Source organism: Salmo salar, chromosome ssa03 (assembly GCF_905237065.1).
Source record: "Salmo salar chromosome ssa03, Ssal_v3.1, whole genome shotgun sequence".
NCBI lineage: Eukaryota > Metazoa > Chordata > Actinopteri > Salmoniformes > Salmonidae > Salmo > Salmo salar.
Genome location: NC_059444.1, coordinates 91,632,481 through 91,654,404, shown reverse-complemented (window position 1 = coordinate 91,654,404; position 21,924 = coordinate 91,632,481). Strand labels below are relative to the sequence as shown.

The 21,924-nt window shown below is 44.5% G+C and overlaps 1 protein-coding gene across 2 annotated transcripts in view; it reads right to left on the bottom strand.

Moving 5' to 3' along the window:
• LOC106602029 (peripheral myelin protein 22) overlaps positions 1-17,986 on the bottom strand; it is an 18,132-nt gene extending 146 nt beyond the window's left edge. Inside the window, exons 1-5 of one of the 2 annotated variants that reach the window (XM_045715771.1) lie at positions 17,764-17,984; positions 16,872-16,961; positions 14,866-14,959; positions 3,006-3,146; positions 1-1,228 (exon numbers count right to left, since the gene is read on the bottom strand). The exon at positions 1-1,228 is cut by the window's left edge and continues 146 nt beyond it. In XM_045715771.1, the coding sequence (XP_045571727.1) occupies positions 1,071-1,228; positions 3,006-3,146; positions 14,866-14,959; positions 16,872-16,949 (471 nt within the window). In that variant the 5' untranslated portion in view covers positions 16,950-16,961; positions 17,764-17,984 and the 3' untranslated portion in view covers positions 1-1,070. Of the gene's footprint in view, positions 1,229-3,005; positions 3,147-4,879; positions 5,784-14,865; positions 14,960-16,871; positions 16,962-17,763 lie in introns of those variants that run through there. The other variant, XM_045715772.1, reaches the window with a different exon arrangement.
• Positions 17,987-21,924: the final 3,938 nt, after the last annotated feature.

Here is a 21,924-nt window from a genome sequence, read left to right as displayed (position 1 = left end):
AATAGACAATACAGGACAGTACAAAGACAGTAGTAATGGTTATTAACACAATTATAATTTGTTGGTTCTACTGAAACACATCCCCATTTTCCTTCATCAAGAAAACTGATGTTGTTTATGGATTCACTTTGTCTGAAGGATTTGAGTAGCCTGATTGCCAGTCTGTTCTTGCCTACTTGACAACTATTTATGGAACTGGCTTGTTTGGCTTGACAATGACAAGCTAGGAATTGACACTGCACTATAGTAAAGCAACATAAACATTTAAAAGGTTTTAAACATTTCCTCTTTTTTATTAAAAGCTGATGTCACAGCTTTATCTCTTTGGCACGGAGGAGAAAGTATGAAAAAAACAAGCTCTGACAATGAACTGAGCTCAACAACACTATGTACAAAAGGTCATGTAAAAAATGTTATAAATATGTCTAAAACCATAGACACTATGTACATCTTTACACTGTAACATGGATTGTCTGTTCTCCTCTGTAGTTTACTCACACATGGCTCTCAGTGGAGGCTGCTGAGGGGAGGACGGCTCGTAATAAATGATGGAACTGCGCAAATTGAATTGTTTCCATGGTTTCCATGTGTTTGATGTATTTGAAACCATTCCACTGATTCTGCTTCAGTCATGACCACCTGTGATTGGTATGTATAATGTAGACTTGGGTTCAAATATGATTTGTTTTCTTACAAATGCCTTAGCTGGGCTTGATGGAGCTTGCCTGGCACAATGAAACCAATGGAATAATCCCAAAAGTGCAAACACTCAATCTAATCAAATGCTCAAAGTATTTGATGGAAAACAAACACTATGTGAGCCATTTATCCTCCCGTCACCAGCCTCCTCTGGTGGTCAGTGGGCACAGCATGGTTGGGGTAAATTCCATTTGAATTTCTATCAATTCACAAGGTAAACCTCATTAAGAAGCATTAAAGAGAACTGGAATGTTAGTGTACTTCCTGAATTGACTGGAATTCTAATGGAATTGACCCCAACCCTGGGGCACAGTGCTGTGTTCTGCTGCTGGTAGTGGTGTGAGGTCTTCACCTCAGCCTCCCTCCCCTTTTCATTCCCTCTTCCTCAGTACGATGTAGATGAGACCACTGACCAGACACAGAGGGAAGGACACCCAGGCCAGGACATAGGCAAAGCCGAACGCAGCATCCTCTTCCCCATCCGGACTCATTACAGTGTAGATTATAGCTCCACACATCACAAATAGACCTAGAGAGAGAGAGAGAGAGAGAGAGAGAGAGAGAGAGAGAGAGAGAGAGAGAGAGAGAGAGAGAGAGGAGACAGAAGGAGAGAGGAGACAGAAGGGGGAGAGGAGAGAGAGAGAGAGAGAGAGAGAGAGAGAAAGGGAGAGAGAGAGAAGGGAGAGCAGGGAGGGAAAGAGAGAGACGAGAGAGCAGAACAAAAGGCATGGCTAGTTTTAGACTGTTGGAGATCATCAATTTCTTCCAAGTTGAAACACCTAATATTTTGTAACAGACGTGGTTATTATATTGGGGAGGGGCTGAATCTGCTAGTTTCCATGCCCATGTGCAGAAAATGCATTTTTGTAATCCAGCCACCTCTGCCCACTAAAGCAAATTGAGATATATCCAGCACAAGATGTAGTTTGGTTCCAACTAAGAGATTATGACAGTAAACCAACCCTTGTTTTAAGGGACCTAACACTGAGACAGTTAACCAACCCTCGTAGTATGGGACCTAACACTGAGACAGTTAACCAACCCTCGTAGTATGGGAGCTAACACTGAGATAGTTAACCAACCCTCGTAGTATGGGAGCTAACATTGAGACAGTTAACCAACCCTCGTAGTAAGGGACCTAACATTGAAACAGTAAACCAACCCTCGTTTTAAGGGACCTAACACTGAGACAGTTAACCAACCCTCGTAGTATGGGAGCTAACACTGAGATAGTTAACCAACCCTCGTAGTATGGGACCTAACACTGAGACAGTTAACCAACCCTCATTGTAAGGGACCTAACACTGAGATAGTTAACCAACGCTCATTGTAAGGGACCTAACACTGAGACAGTTAACCAACCCTCATTGTAAGGGACCTAACACTGAGACAGTTAACCAACCCTCAATGTAAGGGACCTAACACTGAGACAGTTAACCAAGTCTCGAAGTAATGGACCTAACATTGAGACAGTTAAACAACCCTCGTTTTAAGGGATCTAACATTGAGACAGTAAACCAATCCTCGTTTTAAGGGATCTAACATTGAGACAGTTAAACAACCCTGGTTTTAAGGGATCTAACATTGAGACAGTTAAACAACCTTCGTTTTAAGGGATCTGACATTGAAATAGTAAACCAATCCTCGTTTTAAGGGACCTAACATTGAGACAGTAAACCAACCCTCGTTTTAAGGGACCTAACATTGAGACAGTAAACCAATCCTTGTTTTAAGGGACCTAACATTGAGACAGTTAAACAACCCTCATTTTAAGGGATCTAACATTGAAATAGTAAACCAATCCTCGTAGTAAGGGACCTAACATTGAGATAGTAAACCAACCCTCGTAGTAAGGGATCTAACATTGAGACAGTAAACCAACCCTCATAGTAAGGGACCTAAAATTGAGATAGTAAACCAACCCACATTGTAAGGGACCTAACATTGAGACAGTTAACCAACACTCGTATTAAGGGACAGTGGTCACATGGGGCCGCCTCCCACTTTGACCTGAGCTATAACATGTCTGTCTTTTACAGATTCAGTTTTTCCCCCAGATCATTTTCCTGCCTGGGCGGTAAGCCCCGCAGAACAACATCCAGGCCCTCTTCTCAGCAACATTGTTAGTTGATGGCAATATAAGACAACTTTGTATAAACCGGAGTACCCGGCTAGATTAGATAATCAGGGTGATGTGATGTGATACTCACTGGCCAACAAGACCAACAACTTTATGAAGTGTCTATGTAGGCCTTTATAAAGGGGTTATGAAGGCTTCATTAAGCCTTATAAGTGGTCGTACTCACTGGCGAGGATCTGGAAGATGGCGGTGAAGAAGAAGCGTCCTCCTTTGACCAGGGTGAAGAGCTGACACATGAAGAAGACGAGAGAGAAGAGGCAGAACAGCACTGAGAGGACCATGAGGGCCTGAACTGCCTGGATCCAGTCTGAAGAGAGGAGACAGAGGAGGTTGAATATGACATATAACCAGAGATGGGTAGGTTACTTCCTACATGTAGTCTATTACAGTTACTAGTTACGTGTCCAGAATTGTATTCACTATTGTAACTTTTGGATTACCCCACTAACCTAATCTATCTCACTAACCTAATCTGATTACCCATTAAACGACATGTATTGCAGGATAGATCCGTGTTAGAGTTTACATAGCTGGCCATACACTGAGTTTACAAAACATTATGAACATTGTTAGATTAAACAAGACCAACAGCCTGAAATTGTCAGGACATGGACTCTACAATTTATGGAAAGCCTTCCACAGGGATGCTGGCCCATGTTGACTCCAATGCTTCCCACTGTTGTGTCAAGTTGGCTGGATGTCCTTTGGGTGGTGGACCATTCTTGATACACACGGGAAACTGTTGAGCATGAAAACGTCAGCATCGTTGCAGTTCTTGACACAAACTGGTATGGCTAGCGCCTTTCTACCATACCCCGTTCAAAGGCACTTACATATTTTGTCTTGCCCATTCACCCTCTGAATGGCACACATACACAATCCATGTCTTATTGTCTCAATGCTTAAACATTCTTCTTTAATTAGTGTAATGTTAGCTAGCTACATAGTTGTGTTTGTATCAAAGATAAAGGTAAGATAAAGGTAAACGCAGCCATTGCTAGCTAGCCAACTCTAGCAGCTAGCAGTACTGTATCATTTTTAGTCAATAAGATTTTTGCAACGTTGTAACGGCTGTCTTTAGAGAGAGTGGACCAAAATGCAGCGGAGTTAGTGTTCATCGTATATTTAATAATCAACTGGACACTATACAATACAAAACAATAAACAGACAACCAAAACAGTCCTGTCACGTTTAACACAGTAACAACAACAATTACCCACAAACCCCAAAGGAAAAGTAGGCTACTTATGTGTGACTCCCAATCAGCAATAACCCTCTACAGCTGTGCCTGATTGGAAGCCACACGGCCAAAATAAACTAAACAAAGCAACTTACACACTTCTCTTCTGCCACGTCCTGACCCAACTACACCCTCTACTGGTCAGGACATGACAGTACCCCCCCCTCAAAGGTGCATACCCCAAATGCACCTACACCGAAACAACAAAAAATCCCCCCCAAAAAATGTCTCCCCCCTAAACAATAAGGGAGGGAAGAGAGGGTGGCTGCCGTCAACGACGGCACTGTGCTACACCCCCCCTCCCCAACCCACCTAACCTGGAGGTGGATCAGGTGCGGGACGTGGCCTCCGCTGCACCCTTGGCGTCGCCCACTTAGGTTGCGCCCCTGGCCGTGCCGGAGGACTGGTGGGCGACCCTGGTTGTGCCCGGCTGGCGGGCGACTCTGGTTGCGCCCGGCTGGCGGGCGACTCTGGCTGTGCCAGAGGACTGGCGGGCCACTCTGGCTGCGCTGGAGGACAGGCGGGCCACTCTGGCTGCGCTGGAGGACAGGCGGGCCACTCTGGCTGCGCCGGAGGACAGGCGGGCCACTCTGGCTGCGCCGGAGGACAGGCGGGCCACTCCGGCAGCTCCGGACAGGTGGGCCACTCCGGCAGCTCCGGACAGGTGGGCCACTCCGGCAGCTCCGGACAGGTGGGCCACTCCGGCAGCTCCAGCACGGCGGGCCACTCCGGCAGATCCGGCACGGCGGGCCACTCTGGCAGATCCGGCTCAGGATTCACCAGGCTGGGGAGACATGAAGGAGGCCTGGCTCTGGGCGCAGGCCCTGGACTCACCAGGCTGGGGAGACCCGCTGGAGGCCTGGTCTGAGGAGGCGGCACAGGAGAGACCAGGGTGGAGGGATCCACCGGAGGACTGGTCCTTGGAGGAGGCACATGCTTGACCAGGATGAGGAGACCCACTGGAGGACTGGTCCGTGGAGGAGGCACGGGCTTGACCAGGATAGGGAGACCCACTGGAGGACTGGTCCATGGAGGAGGCATGGGCTTGACCAGGATAGGGAGACCCACTGGAGGACTGGTCCTTGGAGGAGGCACGGGCTTGACCAGGATGGGAAGACATGCAGGAGGCCTGGTTCTGGGCGTAGGCACAGGACGTGCAGGGCTGGGAAGACATGCAGGAGGCCTGTTTCTGGGCGCAGGCACAGTCTTCACCAGACAATCAGCACGCACCTCAGGACGAGTATGGAGAGATGCCTCAGGTGACATAATTTCAACGACACGCTCCGTAGGGCGAATGCCGTGCCTTATGCACCAAACTAGCAGCTCTCTCATCTCTCTCTCCTTTAATCTCCCCATTAACTCCTTCACAGTCTCTGCCTCGTACCCCTCGCTCACCTCCAATGTCAAATCGACTGGCTCTTGTTCCGACCTCGGCTCCGCCGACTGTCCCGTGTGCCCCCCCCAAAAAAATTATTGGGGCTACCTCTCGTGCTTGTTGCGCTCTCTCTCCTCATAATATCGCCTCTCCGCTCTCGCCGCTTCAATCTCCCACTGCGGGAGGCGATACTCCCCAGCCTGAGTCCATGGTCCCTCTCCGTCCAGTATCTGTTCCCATGTCCATGAGTCCATCAAGCTGTTCTCCTGTTGCTTCTCCTTCCTCCGCTGCTTGGTCCGTTGTTGGTGGGTAATTCTGTAACGGCTGTCTTTAGAGAGAGTGGACCAAAATGCAGCAGAGTTAGTGTTCATCGTATATTTAATAATCAAACGGACACTATACAATACAAAACAATAAACAGACAACCAAAACAGTCCTGTCACGTTTAACACAGTAACAAGAACAATTACCCACAAACCCCAAAGGAAAAGTAGGCTACTTATGTGTGACTCCCAATCAGCAATAACCCTCTACAGCTGTGCCTGATTGGAAGCCACACGGCCAAAATAAACGAAACAAACCAACCTACACACTTCTCTTCTGCCACAACCTGACCCAACTACACCCTCTACTGGTCAGGACGTGACAAACGTAAGCTTAACTTTCTGAACTTTCGAGACGTGTAGTCCACTTGTGTAGCTAGCAGGACTGACTTTGAGTTAGCTAGTCAACGTTTAATCACTTCTTCGTTATGAAAGGAACTAGACACGGACACGTATGATCCATTGGTAGTTTGTTGTAACCAAGTATTGGTGCTAACATTGTGTATTGGTGCTAACCGTGTGTTATTGGATGCTAGCATGGTAGTTAGCTATGGCGTCATAGGACACGGTGCACTGGGTGGGTTTCACGGAAGAATACTGTACCAAGTTATCTAGCTGAATAAACTAAGTTTGAGCCTATTCCTGGAAACATTGAACCACTGTAGTTTACATCAATTATAATTTCTAAAGTGGAAGTTGGAAAAGTTATATTTGAGTGTTTCAGTGAATGGTTAGTGAGGGAGGCCCTCACTAACCATACAGGAGGCTTCCCCAGTTGTTTAGTTAATTTTCATTCCAATCTCCTTTGCATTAGCGTAGCCTCTCCTGTAGCCTGTCAACTATGTATCTGTCTATCCCTGTTCTCTCCTCTCTGCACATGCCACACAAACGCCTCACACCGCGTGGCCGCTGCCACTCTAACGTGGTGGTCCCAGCTTGCACGACCCACGTGGAGTTCCAGGTCTCTGGCAGCCTCTGGAACTGCCGGTCTGCGGCCAACAAGGCAGAGTTCATCTCAGCCTATGCTACCCTCCAGTCCCTCGACTTCTTGGCGCTGACGGAAACATATATTACCACAGAAAACACTGCTACTCCTACTGCTCTCTCCTCCTCTGACCACGTGTTCTCGCATACCCTGAGAGCATCTGGTCAGCGGGGTGGTGGCACTGGAATCCTCATCTCTCCCAAGTGGACATTCTCTCTTTCTCCCCTGACCCATCTGTCTATCTCCTCATTTGAATTCCATGCTGTCACAGTCATTAGCCCATTCAAGCTTAAAACCTCTTACATCTAGATGTTCCGCTAGCGGAACACGGCTCCAATATCCAATGATAGGGCGTGGCGCGAATTACAAATTCCTCAAAAATCCGAAAACTTAAATTTTTATACATATGACTATTTTACACCATTTCAAAGACAAGACTCTCCTTTATCTAACCACACTGTCCGATTTCAAAAAGGCTTTACAATGAAAGCAAAACATTAGATTATGTCAGGAGAGTATCCAGACAGAAATAATCAGACACCCATTTTTCAAGCTAGCATATAATGTCACAAAAACCAAAACCACAGCTAAATGCAGCACTAACCTTTGATGATCTTCATCAGATGACACTCCTAGGACATTATGTTATACAATACATGCATGTTTTGTTCAATCAAGTTCATATTTATATAAAAAACCAGCTTTTTACATTAGCATGTGACGTTCAGAACTAGCATTCCCACCGAACACTTCCGGTGAATTTACTAAATTACTCACGATAAACGTTCACAAAAAACATAACAATTATTTTAAGAATTATAGATACAGAACTCCTTTATGCAATCGCGATGTCCGATTTTAAAATAGCTTTTCGGTGAAAGCACATTTTGCAATATTCTGAGTAGATAGCCCGGCCATCACAGGCTAGCTATTTTGACACCCACCAAGTTTGGTACTCACCAAACTCAGATTTACTATAAGAAAAATGTGATTACCTTTGCTGTTCTTCGTCAGAATGCTCTCCCAGGACTTCTACTTCAACAACAAATGTTGGTTTGGTTCCAAATAATCCATAGTTATATCCAAATAGCAGGGTTTTGTTCGTGCGTTCAAGACACTATCCGAAGGGTAACGAAGGGTGACGCGCCGGTGCGTATCGTGACAAAAAATGTCAAAATACTCCATTACCGTACTTCGAAGCATGTCAAACTTTGTTTAAAATCAATTTTTATGTGATTTTTCTCGTAAAATAGCGATAATATTCCGACCGGGAGTAGGTTTTTGTTTTCGTTCAAAGACTGAAAATGTAAAATGGACTCTTCACGTTCATTGTTCTCAGATCGATCACTATCCAAATGCGCTACTGTTTTTCAGCCATGGACTGCAGAGTCATTATTCAACGTTCTGGCGCCTTCTGAGAGCCTATGGGAGCCTTAGAAAGTGTCACGTTACAGCAGAGATCCTCTGTTTTCAATAAAGAGGCTAAAGAAGGCCAAGAAATGGTCAGAGAGGGCACTTCCTGTTTGGAATCTTCTCAGGTTTTGGCCTGCCATATGAGTTCTGTTATACTCACAGACACCATTCAAACAGTTTTAGAAACTTTATGGTGTTTTCTATCCAAATCAAACAATTATATGCATATTCTAGTTTCTGGGCAGGAGTAATAAACAGATTAAATCGGGTACGTTTTTTATCCGGCCGTGAAAAGACTGCCCCCTATCCATAACAGGTTAACATCCTTATAATTTATCTCCCTCCAGGTTCCCTTGGAGAGTTCATCAATGAGCTTGACACCTTGATAAGTTCCTTTCCTGAGGATTGCTCACCCCTCACAGTTCTGGGTGACTTTAACCTCCCTACGTCTACCTTTGACTCATTTCTCTCTGCCTCCTTCTTTCCACTCCTCTCCTCTTTTGACCTCACCCTCTCACCGTCCCCCCTACTCACAAGGCAGGCAATACGCTTGACCTCATCTTTACTAGATGATGTTCTTCTACTAATCTCACTGCAACTCCCCTCCAAGTCTCCCACCACTATCTTGTATCCTTTTCCCTCTCGTTCTCCTCCAACACTACTCACTCTGCCCTTACTCAGATGGTATTGCGCCGTCGCAACCTTCGCTCTCTCTCTCCTGCTACTCTCTCCTCTTCCATCCTATCATCTCTTCCAACTCTGCTCAATCCTTCTCCAACCAATCTCCTGATTCTGCTTCCTCAACCCTCCTCTACTCCCTTTCTGCATCCCTTGACTCTCTATGTCCCCTATCCTCCCGGCCGGCTCGGTCCTCCCCTCCTGCTCCGTGGCTTGACGACTCATTGCGAGCTCATAGAACAGGGCTCCGGGCAGCCGAGCGGAAATGGAGGAAAACTAGCCTCCCTGCGGACCTGGCATCTTTTCACTCACTCCTCTCTACATTTTCTTCCTCTGTTTCTGCTGCTAAAGCCACTTTCTACCACTCTAAATTCCAAACATCTGCCTCGAACCCTAGGAAGGTCTTTGCCACCTTCTCCTCCCTCCTGAATCCCCCCCTCCTCCCTCTCTGCGGATGACCATTTTGAAAAGAAGGTTGACGACATCCGATCCTCGCTTGTTAAGTCAAACGACACCACTGGTCCTGCTCACGTTGCCCTACCCTATGCTTTGACCTCTTTCTCCCCTCTCTCCAGATGAAACCTTGCGACTTGTGACGGCCGGCCGCCCAACAACCTGCCCGCTTGACCCTATCCCCTCCTCTCTTCTCCAGACCATTTCCGGAGACCTTCTCCCCTACCTCACCTCGCTCATCAACTCATCCTTGATCGCTGGCTACATTCCTTCCGTCTTCAAGAGAGCGAGAGTTGCACCCCTTCTCAAAAAACCTACACTCGATCCCTCTGATGTCAACAACTACAGACCAGTATCGCTTCTTTCTTTTCTCTCCAAAACTCTTGAGCGTGCCATCCTTGGCCAGCTCTCTTGCTATCCCTCTCAGAATTACCTTCTTGATCCAAATCAGTCAGGTTTCAAGACTGGTCATTCAACTGAGACTGCTCTTCTCTGTGTCACGGAGGCTCTCCGCACTGCTAAAGCTAACTGTCTCTCCTCTGCTCTCATCCTTCTAGACCTATCTGCTGCCTTTGATACTGTGAACCATCAGATCCCGTTCCATGATCTCGCCATCACGGTTGACAACTCCATTGTGTCCTCCTCCCAGAGTGCCAAGAGCCTTGGCGTGACCCTGGACAACACCCTGTCGTTCTCCGCTAACATCAAGGTGGTGAACCGATCCTGTAGGTTCATGCTCTACAACATTCGCAGAGTACGACCCTGCCTTACACAGGAAGCGGCGCGGGTCCTAATCTAGGCACTTCTCATCTCCCGTCTGGATTACTGCAACTCGCTGCTGGCGGGGCACCCTGCCTGTGCCATTAAACCGCTACAACTCATCCAGAACGCCGCAGCCCGTCTGGTGTTCAACCTTCCCAAGTTCTCTCACGTCACCCCGCTCCTCCGCACACTCCACTGGCATCCAGTTGAAGCTCGCATCTGCTACAAGACCATGGTGCTTGCCTACGGAGCTGTGAGGGGAACGGCACCTCCGTACCTTCAGGCTCTGATCAGTCCCTACACCCAAACAAGGGCACTGCGTTCCTCCACCTCTGGCCTGCTCGCCTCCCTACCTCTGCGGAAGCACAGTTCCCGCTCAGCCCAGTCAAAACTGTTCGCTGCTCTGGCACCCCAATGGTGGAACAAGCTCCCTCACGACGCCAGGACAGCGGAGTCAATCACCACCTTCCGGAGACACCTGAAACCCCACCTCTTTAAGGAATACCTGGGATAGGATAAAGTAATCCTTCTAATCCCCCCTCCCCCCTACTCTTCCCCCCCCCCCAAAAAAGATATAGATGTACTATTATAAAGTGGTTGTTCAACTGGATATCATAAGGTGAATGCACCAATTTGTAAGTCGCTCTGGATAAGAGCGTCTGCTAAATGACGTAAATGTAAATGTAAATGTTTAACCTGTCTCCTCCCTTTCATCAACAATGATTGTGGATTTGACAAGTGGATTTAACAAGTGACATCAATAAGGGATCATAGCTTTCACCTGGATTCATAGCTTTCACCTTTCCATGACATAGAAAGACCAGGTGGTCTTAATGTTTTGTATACTCAGTGTATATCATTCATTTAAGTCCTGAAATGGATGTAGTAACTACAGATTGCCCCTTTAAGTCTATCAAAGGTCTCTGTATTTTTAAAATGTCTCCATTAGGCCTATGGACATTTCTTTTCAATTAGCACGAATTAGATTGAGCAATAAAATACCCACTTGTTTTTAACAGTATGGAGCAGAAAGCCACAGTTCTTTTTGACAGTACGGAGCACAATGCCACAGTTCTTTTTGACATTATGGAGCACAATGCCACAGTTCTTTTAGACAGTATAGAGCACAAAGCCACAGTTCTTTTTGACAGTATGGAGCACAATGCCACAGTTCTTTTAGACAGTATGGAGCACAATGCCACAGTTCTTTTAGACAGTATGGAGCACAATGCCACAGTTCTTTTTGACAGTATGGCGCACAATGCCACAGTTCTTTTAGACAGTATGGAGCACAATGCCACAGTTCTTTTAGACAGTATGGAGCACAATGCCACAGTTCTTTTAGACAGTATGGAGCACAATGCCACAGTTCTTTTAGACAGTATGGAGCACAATGCCACAGTTCTTTTTGACAGTATGGAGCACAATGCCACAGAAGAGAGGAACTCCCTCAAACTGTTATTCCATAGGCTGGGATCCACCTCAGACTGTTATTCCACAGGCTGGGATCCACCTCAGACTGTTATTCCATAGGCTGGGATCCACCTCAGACTGTTATTCCACAGGCTGGGATCCACCTCAGACTGTTATTCCATAGGCTAGGATCCACCTCAGACTGTTATTCCACAGGCTGGGATCCACCTCAAACTGTTATTCCATAGGCTGGGATCCGCTCTATGCAGCTGTTGCAAGAGCACTTTATTCATTGTTGGTTGCAAAAACAATGATTGATAGGCAGCTTAAACTTCTTCAATTCAACCGTTATTGGGTTAAAATACATTGGTGAACAGCCATCCACAACAACCACAATCCGTACGGCGCAAATTGCTAAATGAGAGCAGCAGTGTGATTCATATCAATGCGCTATGTAGATATTATTAATAAGTGATATCAGTATCAGCCGTGGACTACACAACTGCTGCCATCCTTACCTCTAAGTGTTTATTCAAGTTGGATAATCTTTGGATGCCGACAGCAGTCACACCATTGGAAGACATAGCTTGGACTATAGCCTACAAAAATCTATTCCTGCTCTTTTCCCACGATCCATCAAACACATTTGGTGTGTCATCATAGTGGTCTTTGACTTGTGGTCAGACTCACTCAGACGGAACAAATTTAAACTTGCGCCTTTTTTCAAAGCTAATTTGAATATCATTGAGAAAACAGAAGGTGTCAAAGATTTTTTTACACAAACATCCTTTCTGAATTTAAAAGTAATCCTAGACGTAATCATGTAGTTTTCCAAAAGTATCTGTAATCTGATTACAATGTTTTTGCTGGTAAAGTAACAGATTACAGTTTGTTTTTTGTAATATGTTACTTGTAATGGATTGCATGTAAGCCTTTACTCCCCAACCCTGCATATAACATAACTTTATATAACATAAAGTAGCACAACATATCAAAACATGAACGCCTAACTCCTGATAAGTGGTAGGCTGGCTTACTGTAAAGCACTTTGTGACAATGTTGCTGTAAAATGGGCTATATGAATGAATTTGATTGGCTGATTAACTGATAACAGAGCTGGAGCTGTCATCATGTAAAATCTCATTATTCGATAGAGGTTGGATGACAGTGTTGGCTACACAGAATGCAGAATCACTACTGTCCTCTAGGGGGATAATGATAGTTTGTCCTCTAGGTGGATAATGATAGTGTGTCCTCTAGGCGGATAATGATAGTTTGTCCTCCATGTGGATAATGATAGTTTGTCCTCTAGGGGGATAATGATAGTTTGTCCTCTAGGGGGATAACGATAGTTTGTCCTCTAGGTGGATAATGATAGTTTGTCCTCTAGGCGGATAATGATAGTTTGTCCTCCATGTGGATTATGATAGTTTGTCCTCCATGTGGATAATGATAGTTTGACCTCTAGCTGGATAATGATAGTTTGTTTTCTAGAAGGATAATGAAAGTTTGTCCTCTAGGTGGATAGTGATAGTTTGTCCTCTAGGTGGATAATGATAGTTTGTCCTCTAGGTGGATAATGATAGTTTGACCTCTAGGTGGATAATGATAGTTTGTCCTCTAGGGGGATAATGATAGTTTGTCCTCTAGGGGGATAATGATAGTTTGTCCTCTAGGTGGATAATGATAGTTTGTCCTCTAGGCGGATAATGATAGTTTGTCCTCTAGGTGGATAATGATAGTTTGTCCTCCATGTGGATTATGATAGTTTGTCCTCCATGTGGATAATGATAGTTTGACCTCTAGCTGGATAATGATAGTTTGTTTTCTAGAAGGATAATGAAAGTTTGTCCTCTAGGTGGATAGTGATAGTTTGTCCTCTAGGTGGATAATGATAGTTTGTCCTCTAGGTGGATAATGATAGTTTGACCTCTAGGTGGATAATGATAGTTTTTCCTCTAGGTGGATAATGATAGTTTGACCTCTAGGTGGATAATGATAGTTTGTCCTCTAGGTGGATAATGATAGTTTAACCTCTAGGTGGATAATGATAGTTTGACCTCTAGGTGGATAATGATAGTTTGACCTCTAGGTGGATAATGATAGTGTGTCCTCTAGGTGGATAATGATAGTGTGTCCTCTAGGTGGATAATGATAGTTTGACCTCTACTGGATAGTGGATAGACACCCCACACCCTCATGTTGTCTGGTGGGGGCGGGGCCACTCTGGTCTACTCATTGGCCGGCCCCGCAGAGGGAGTGCCCCAGGGCCAGACATCTCACTGGCTCATGTTTTCTTGTCGGAGCGGGGCGGTGGGGGCGAGCGGGAGGGGACGATAAGTAGACCAGAGCAAGCTCTTCCCTCTCTGGTGTGAGATATTATGGAGGAACAGTCAGCATGCCAGATATTATGGAGGAACAGTGAGCATGCCAGATATTATGGAGGAACAGTCAGCATGCCAGATATTATGGAGGAACAGTCAGCATGCCAGATATTATGGAGGAACAGTCAGCATGCCAGATATTATGGAGGAACAGTGAGCATGCCAGATATTATGGAGGAACAGTCAGCATGCCAGATATTATGGAGGAACAGTCAGCATGCCAGATATTATGGAGGTACAGTCAGCATGCCAGATATTATGGAGGAACAGTCAGCATGCCAGATATTATGGAGGAACAGTCAGCATGCCAGAGATTATGGAGGAACAGTCAGCATGCCAGATATTATGGAGGAACAGTCAGCATGCCAGATATTATGGAGGAACAGTGAACATGCCAGATATTATGGAGGTACAGTGAGCATGCCAGATATTATGGAGGAACAGTCAGCATGCCAGATATTATGGAGGAACAGTCAGCATGCCAGATATTATGGAGGAACAGTGAACATGCCAGATATTATGGAGGAACAGTGAACATGCCAGATATTATGGAGGAACAGTTAGCATGCCAGATATTATGGAGGAACAGTCAGCATGCCAGATATTATGGAGGAACAGTCAGCATGCCAGATATTATGGAGGTACAGTAAGCATGCCAGATATTATGGAGGAACAGTCAGCATGCCAGATATTATGGAGGAACAGTCAGCATGCCAGATATTATGGAGGAACAGTGAGCATGCCAGATATTATGGAGGAACAGTGGGCATGCCAGATATTATGGAGGTACAGTGAGCATGCCAGATATTATGGAGGTGCAGTGAGCATGATGGATATTATGGAGGAATCGTGAGCTCATGTGGGAAAAGCATGCTCATTCGAGAGAGGAAAGACCCCACTCAGACAGACAGGAACCTTGTTCATTTTTTTCAATGGTAAACCATCTGAGTAAAATATGTTATTTATCCACCATCTTTGGTGCTAGCGTCTTAGACAAACCTTCATTGCTGGCAGAACTGCAGTGATATCCTCCGTTAGTAGTGAGACAGCTGTACCACAGGTCAGTACTCTTGGTTCCTCCTACAGTCCAGGCCTGGAACACAACACAACACAATGAATATAAATGACACACCCACAACACAACACAGCATTACGCATAGAACAACCAGCCACATTCATAGACTCTTTTTCAGTACACGACACACTGACATCACAGACAGATGCGCGCGACACTTGGCTGCAGTAGAAAGCCATCTCTAACTACGCCCATTCAACATAGCCTAGATATACGTGTTTATTACTTCTAAGCAAAATAACTTTTGGCGTTCTCAGATGCTTACAATGATCTTTTGATTATTGCTTGAACACTCGCTAAGCAGTTGTTAGCTAGAATTTCTAACGCTCATTGATACCGTCTGTAGCGAAAGCTAGCCAAAGAGCCATTTTACTGGTTGAAGTTGAAGTGTTTTTAAAGTGTAAGGCAGTTGATTTGCGACGATGACACAAACATTATATTAAGCAGGACATTCATACGAGTCTTAAAATCCAATTAGAATCCAAAAGTAGTGTGAAAGTCACTCGTAAGCATCATGTAATTAAGGCTTTTTTTGCTGCCGTTCTATGCGAACTCCGCCTTGTTCTGCCACCAACTTGCGTGCAGCAATGTTTGCAAACACAGAAAGGGGTCTATAGTTTGTATTTAAAACACAGAACATCCAGCCACATCCATAATACAGCTTTAAAACACAGAACACCCAACTACATCCATAGTACAGCTTTAAAACACAGAACATCCAGCCACATCCATAATACAGCTTAGAAAACACAGAACACCCAACCACATCCATAGTACAGCTTTAAAACACAGAACATCCAGCCACATCCATAATACAGCTTTAAAACACAGAACACCCAACCACATCCATAGTACAGCTTTAAAACATACACACTCAATTAACTCAACTCACACACAAAGGGTGTGTTTACACAGGCAGCCCAATTCAGATATTTTTTTCAGCGGTTTGGCAAATAATTGATCCCAAATATCAGAATCGGGCTGCCTGTGTAGATGCACCCACTCACAAGAACCTCCCCCCCCCACCACAACATGTGCACAGCCCGTTAAAAGTAGGACAAGTGGTTCCCAGGTCCATCGTAAAACTACATACACCCATCACCACACCCAGGTTCAAATAGTATTTGTTTACTTTCAGAAACTTTAGCTTGATCTAGCTTGTCTGGGCACAATGGAACCAATCACATAATATAGTGTAGTCCCAAAAGTGCAAGCAACCACGCCTATCTGGCGTGATTCAGGTTCAATCAAATGCTGAAATATTTGAACCCAGGTCTGACACATCAGTTAATTGCCCTGTTCCAGATGGTTAAACAAGGCTGGATAGCCCCTATTGATTACACTGACTTACTGAGACACACACACACACACACACACACACACACACACACACACACACACACACACACACACACACACACACACACACACACACACACACACAGTGCTATAGTACAGTAGGCAGCAATATCATAGCTACTCACATGGTATTATAGTAGGGTATAGGCAAAAATCATAGTTACTCACATTGTATTATAGTAGGGTATAGGCAAAAATCATAGTTACTCACATTGTATTATAGTAGGGTATAGACAACAATATCATAGCTACCCACATTGTATTATAGTAGGGTATAGACAACAATATCATTGTTACTCACATTGTATTATAGTAGGGTATAGACAACAATATCATAGTTACTCACATTGTATTATAGTAGGGTATAGACAACAATATCATAGCTACTCACATTGTATTATAGTAGGGTATAGACAACAATATCATAGTTACTCACATTGTATTATAGTAGGGTATAGACAACAATATCATAGCTACTCACATTGTATTATAGTAGGGTATAGACAACAATATCATAGCTACTCACATTGTATTTTGGTAGGGTATAGACAACAATATCATAGTTACTCACATTGGCAATTGTTGAGACAAGCAGTAAGACCAGGATGATGAGGTGCAAGATGAGCACTCCGAGCAGGATGAGCAGCATTTTCTGATAGATCTACAAGTGGAGACAAACACACAGGAACCACAGTTATCAGACCAGGGGTCTATCGTACAGATTCAGCGTCAACTATTTGAAGTGGTACTTCATATTGACACCAGGCGGCGCCATTTCCGCATTTACTCATCAAACACATATGTTTACTTCAAATTGAAAAGTATGAATCCCGTAACATGAGTGGATAAAAGCACGGAGTTAGAGGAATGTCCCAACTCCTCAAGACTATAGTTTGAGAAAAATTTTAAATATTTACAACCAATTAAACACGTGCATCAATGTTATTCATGCAGCAGATAGCACATCGTTGGAAGAAATTAAATATATAATCAACAACAGTTGCACTCTGCTTAGAAAGTTTCCATAGACGTTTTGAAACGACAAGTGAGTAGCCTAGTTGAGATTTAAAACGAAATGCAAATCAATGATCAAAACAGCTCCATATGCCTGTGGAGAACTCCACCAACGCAGCTCGGCTGTGCGTCTGTCTGGAGAGGACCGTTAATTACTAGAAGCCCTGTGACAAAATGAAACGATGAGTCATTCAAGAATTCTACAAACTCCCCCAAAAAACTATTCGATTACAATTTATCAAAAATAAATTCGAATAATTGATGAAAACGCAGCTGTAGGCCAATCAGATGAAAATAAATAAATCCAACTTGATTAAACTCCAAGAATAAAGTTAATACATTCCGTTAGTGGGAGGAAGAGAAGTGAAACCAATAAAACTATCGGGATATTCATCCTTTGAAAGAAAATAAAAAACGGTAAATTAAGATTCCATATTGTATCAACTTACAGAAAGCAAAGACTGTGATAAATGTCCCTTTAAAAATGAGCGTTAAGGAGTTGAAGTGATCACAACTAGTGCACAGATCCCGCTGTAGACACTAGAAGCACTATTCCAGATGTTCCACAGCAACACGCAAGCTTTTCTTTACGTGAGAACACCGCCCTATGCACGTCGCTTCGTCACTGCAGCTAGGCTCCCGCTCGAACTATTATTTGGGAACTGTTTGTTTTCCTGAACTATACAGCAGGCTGAAGGCTGCTACCAACCCCACAGTGGTATTCAGGGGAAAGTTCCTTGGAAATTGCTTAGCCAGTGTGTTGTTGTAGATTCCATTTTAACAAGGGTGGTTGGAGTGGAAAATAAACAAATTGGTCTCTTTTCCATGGGTATTACATTTTTTATTCCCACACTGCTGTAAAATCGTTCACTAAAAACACTCTTTGTAGGGACAGAAAACTAAACACATCAACTATCTAATTTCAGTGTTCTTATTTGATCTATCACCATGTCAACCAATTCATTTATTTTAAGAACAATATGTTTTTTCTATCATCAATACTAGATTTATTGAGGCTTATGTTTGTTTTACATTCTAACAAGACAAAGTCTTAGTCCCAAATGAGATCCTGTTGCATATTATGTACTACTTTGGATCAGACTCCAATGTGCCATGGTCAAAAGTAGGGAACTGTATAGGGAATAGGGTGCCATTGGCCAGAGCTCAGGTCTAAAGTAGTGAACTGTATAGGGAATAGATTGCCATTGGCCATAGGGTTCAGGTCTAAAGTAGTGCACTACAAAGGGAATAGGGTGGTATTTAGGAGGTAGTCACATTGAGATATTACATCAGTTGGTTGAAGTGGCCCTGCCCTGTTCCACATGGTTAAACAAGACTGGATCGCCTCTATTGACACTGATTTACTGACACACACACAGACACACTGGGGGATTGGCCGTCTGGCAAAAAACAGATGGAATGGACCATTTCTTTGTTCGGTGGGCTGCTCAAAATTGATACACACATTTTATTATACATTATACATTATACATTATACATTATACATTATATTACATATACATTATATACATTATACATTATACATTATATTATATATATATATATCCAAATAAAACAGTGAAAAGGTGACATGACTGGCAACCCATGGGCCTGTTAATATTTGTTTATATATATTTTTGCGCAATCTATCTGTTATACTCAAATATAATGAGCCTTTGGTTGATAAGTGGGAAATAGCCGGCCACCCCTACCAAGATGGGTCGGCCCGGTTTTCGCATTGGCTGAGCTAAGGTCACGCAAACTCACATTCAAAGTCAAATGCGGTATCAGCAAAGAGACTTGCTCCGAGTCAGTTAGACAGCCAAGATCATGGATCGTAAAAAAAACGAAAAGGATATAAAAGTAGAAAAAGCACATTCTACATTGTCACCTCTCAAAACGTCCTATTTTGTGGCCGGCTAAAACCATGATTTGGTCAAACAGTAAATGATCCTCATGATTCCTGTAATGAAAGTGTCTACCATGTCCCTGTTACGCTGGCAGCTGCTGTGCCGAACGAGCCACTCTCCTCTCCACTCATGCGCTCTAGAGACGCATTTACATTTACATTTTAGTCATTTAGCAGACGCTCTTATCCTGAGCGACTTACAGTTGTGTAGATAAAAATGCATTCTGATCATATAGCATTTCAAAATGCAATTACGGGAAAAACACCGCATTGGAAGCGTCATCCCCTCATCCCGGTCGAAGAGAGGAGGCAACTATTTTACATCCAATATATTTGATATGGCTTTGAAATATGCAAAGTTATTTTAGCACTTTACATTTACTGTTGGATGAATTCATGGCTACTAGTAGGGGTTTTATATTTAGAGGTAAATCAATTCTATTTGTCACATGCACTGAATATAACAGGTGTATGTATACCTTACAGTGGAATGCTTACTTAGGAGTCATTGGCCAACAATGCAGAGTTTTAAAGTGTGCTAGATAAACTAAAGGAAAAATAGTAACACAATAAAATAACAATAATCAAGGCTATATATAAAGGGTCCCAGTACCAGGTCAACGTGCAGGGTTATGGGCTATTCCAGGTAATTGAGGTAATATGTACATGTAGGTAGTGGAATGCTTAGGAAATAAAGAGATGAACAGCAGCGTATGTGTGTGCGTATGTGTGTGTGTGTGTGTGTGTGTGTGTGTGTGTGTGTGTGTGTGTGTGTGTGTGTGTGTGTGTGTGTGTGCGTGTCTGTGTGTGTGTGTGTGTATGTGTTGGGGCCAACAAATCTTTTCAGCCTCCTGAGGAGGAAGAGGAGTTGTCGTACCCTCTTCACAACTGTCTTGGTGTGTTTGGACCATGATATGTCCTTAGTGATTTGGACAACCAAGGAACTTGAAGATCACGACCCGCTCCACTACAGCCCCGTAGATGTAAAAGGAGGTGTGCTCGTGCCTTTGAACGGGGTATGGTAGTAGGTGCCAGCCGCACCGGTTTTTGTCAAGAAATGCAACGCTGCTGGGTTTTTCACACTCAACAGTTTAGTGTGTGTCAAGAATGTTCCATCCATAGCTGGAGGAAGTAGAGGTGCTGAGGCTGCTGCAGCACCCAATGAAAATTTTTAAAAAATCATAATATTAATTTTTACAAAAGTAGTGCGCTGGGCCTTAAATTTCCTGTATTGACAAAACTGTGGGAAGCATTGGAGTCAACATGAGCCAGCATCCCTGTGGAACACTCTCCACACCTTGTAGAGTCCATGCCCCAACAAATTGAGGTTGTTCTGGGGGAAAAAGGGAGGGGTGCAACTCAATATTATGAACACACACACACACACTTGAGAATGTCTGGATCCCCTTATTGACCTCCACTAACTCACTGAACTGAACTGCACACGGAGGACACACACTGAGCCCCATAAAACATACGTCATGTCCAGCAGCGTTACGTCCACACACACCCAGCGTATGTGTGTGTGTGTGTGTGTGTGTGTGTGTGTGTGTGTGTGTGTGTGTGTGTGTGTGTGTGTGTGTGTGTGTGTGTGTGTGTGTGTGTGTGTGTGTGTGTGTGTGTGTGTGTGTGTGTGTGTGCAGCCCAGCCCTCCAGGGACCCATTGGTATGTCTAGAATGCTGGTGAGTGAAACAGGCCCTCTGTTTACCTCTGCTGCCCTGGAGGGGAGATAGGGTGGTACACACAGACAGACACTCCTGAGAGAGTGGTATGTAGTGTTGGACTGGGCCAAAGGGTTAGGGTTGTATGACAGTGCTAGTCCAAGCACCAGGACTCTCCAGAGATTTCAGGGTGAGCAACACAAAGAGCCAGACTTCTCACCAAGTAAGTATTACCACACTTATCACCAAGTAATGGTCTTTCACCCCTCATTTACCCGCCGGTCTAAGACCATTACAACAGAAGTGATGGGGCGTAACCCAAAGCAAACAAACAAAGAGACAACAGAGCAGGCAGCCAGCATCCACTTCCTAACTTTGATTCATTGAGCTAAATGATAGAGCTAAATCCTTAGTTAAGGACTACAGGTGACTGGTGCACTCTCTCTCTGGTCCAGCTCTCTCTAACTTCCTGTCTGGCTGGAATACTGTGAGAGTGTCTCTCTCTGTTCCAGCTCTCTCTGACTTCCTGTCTGGCCTAGAATACTGTGAGAGTGTCTCTCTCTGGTTCAGCTCTCTCTGACTTCCTGTCTTGCCCAGAATACTGTGAGAGTGTCTCTCTCTGTTCCAGCTCTCTCTGACTTCCTGTCTGGCCTAGAATACTGTGAGAGTGTCTCTCTCTGGTCCAGCTCTCTCTGACTTCCTGTCTGGCCCATCAGAAGGATTCTACTACAACACAACCTCCAAGAGGAATTGCTGGCCAATCAGAAGGATTCTTCTACACACAACCTCCAAGAGGACTGGTAGATTCCTGTGGGCTGTGTTTGTAAACATTCCTGAATAAGGAGAGGAGATATGCTGGGGTCAACAGAGAGGAGGCATGTTGGGGTCAACAGAGAGGAGGCATGTTGGGGCCAACAAAGAGGAGGCATGCTGGGGCCCACAGAGAGGAGGCATGTTGGGGCCAACAGAGAGGAGGCATGTTGGGGCCAACAGAGAGGAGGCATGTTCCGGCCAACAGAGAGGAGGCATGTTGGGGCCA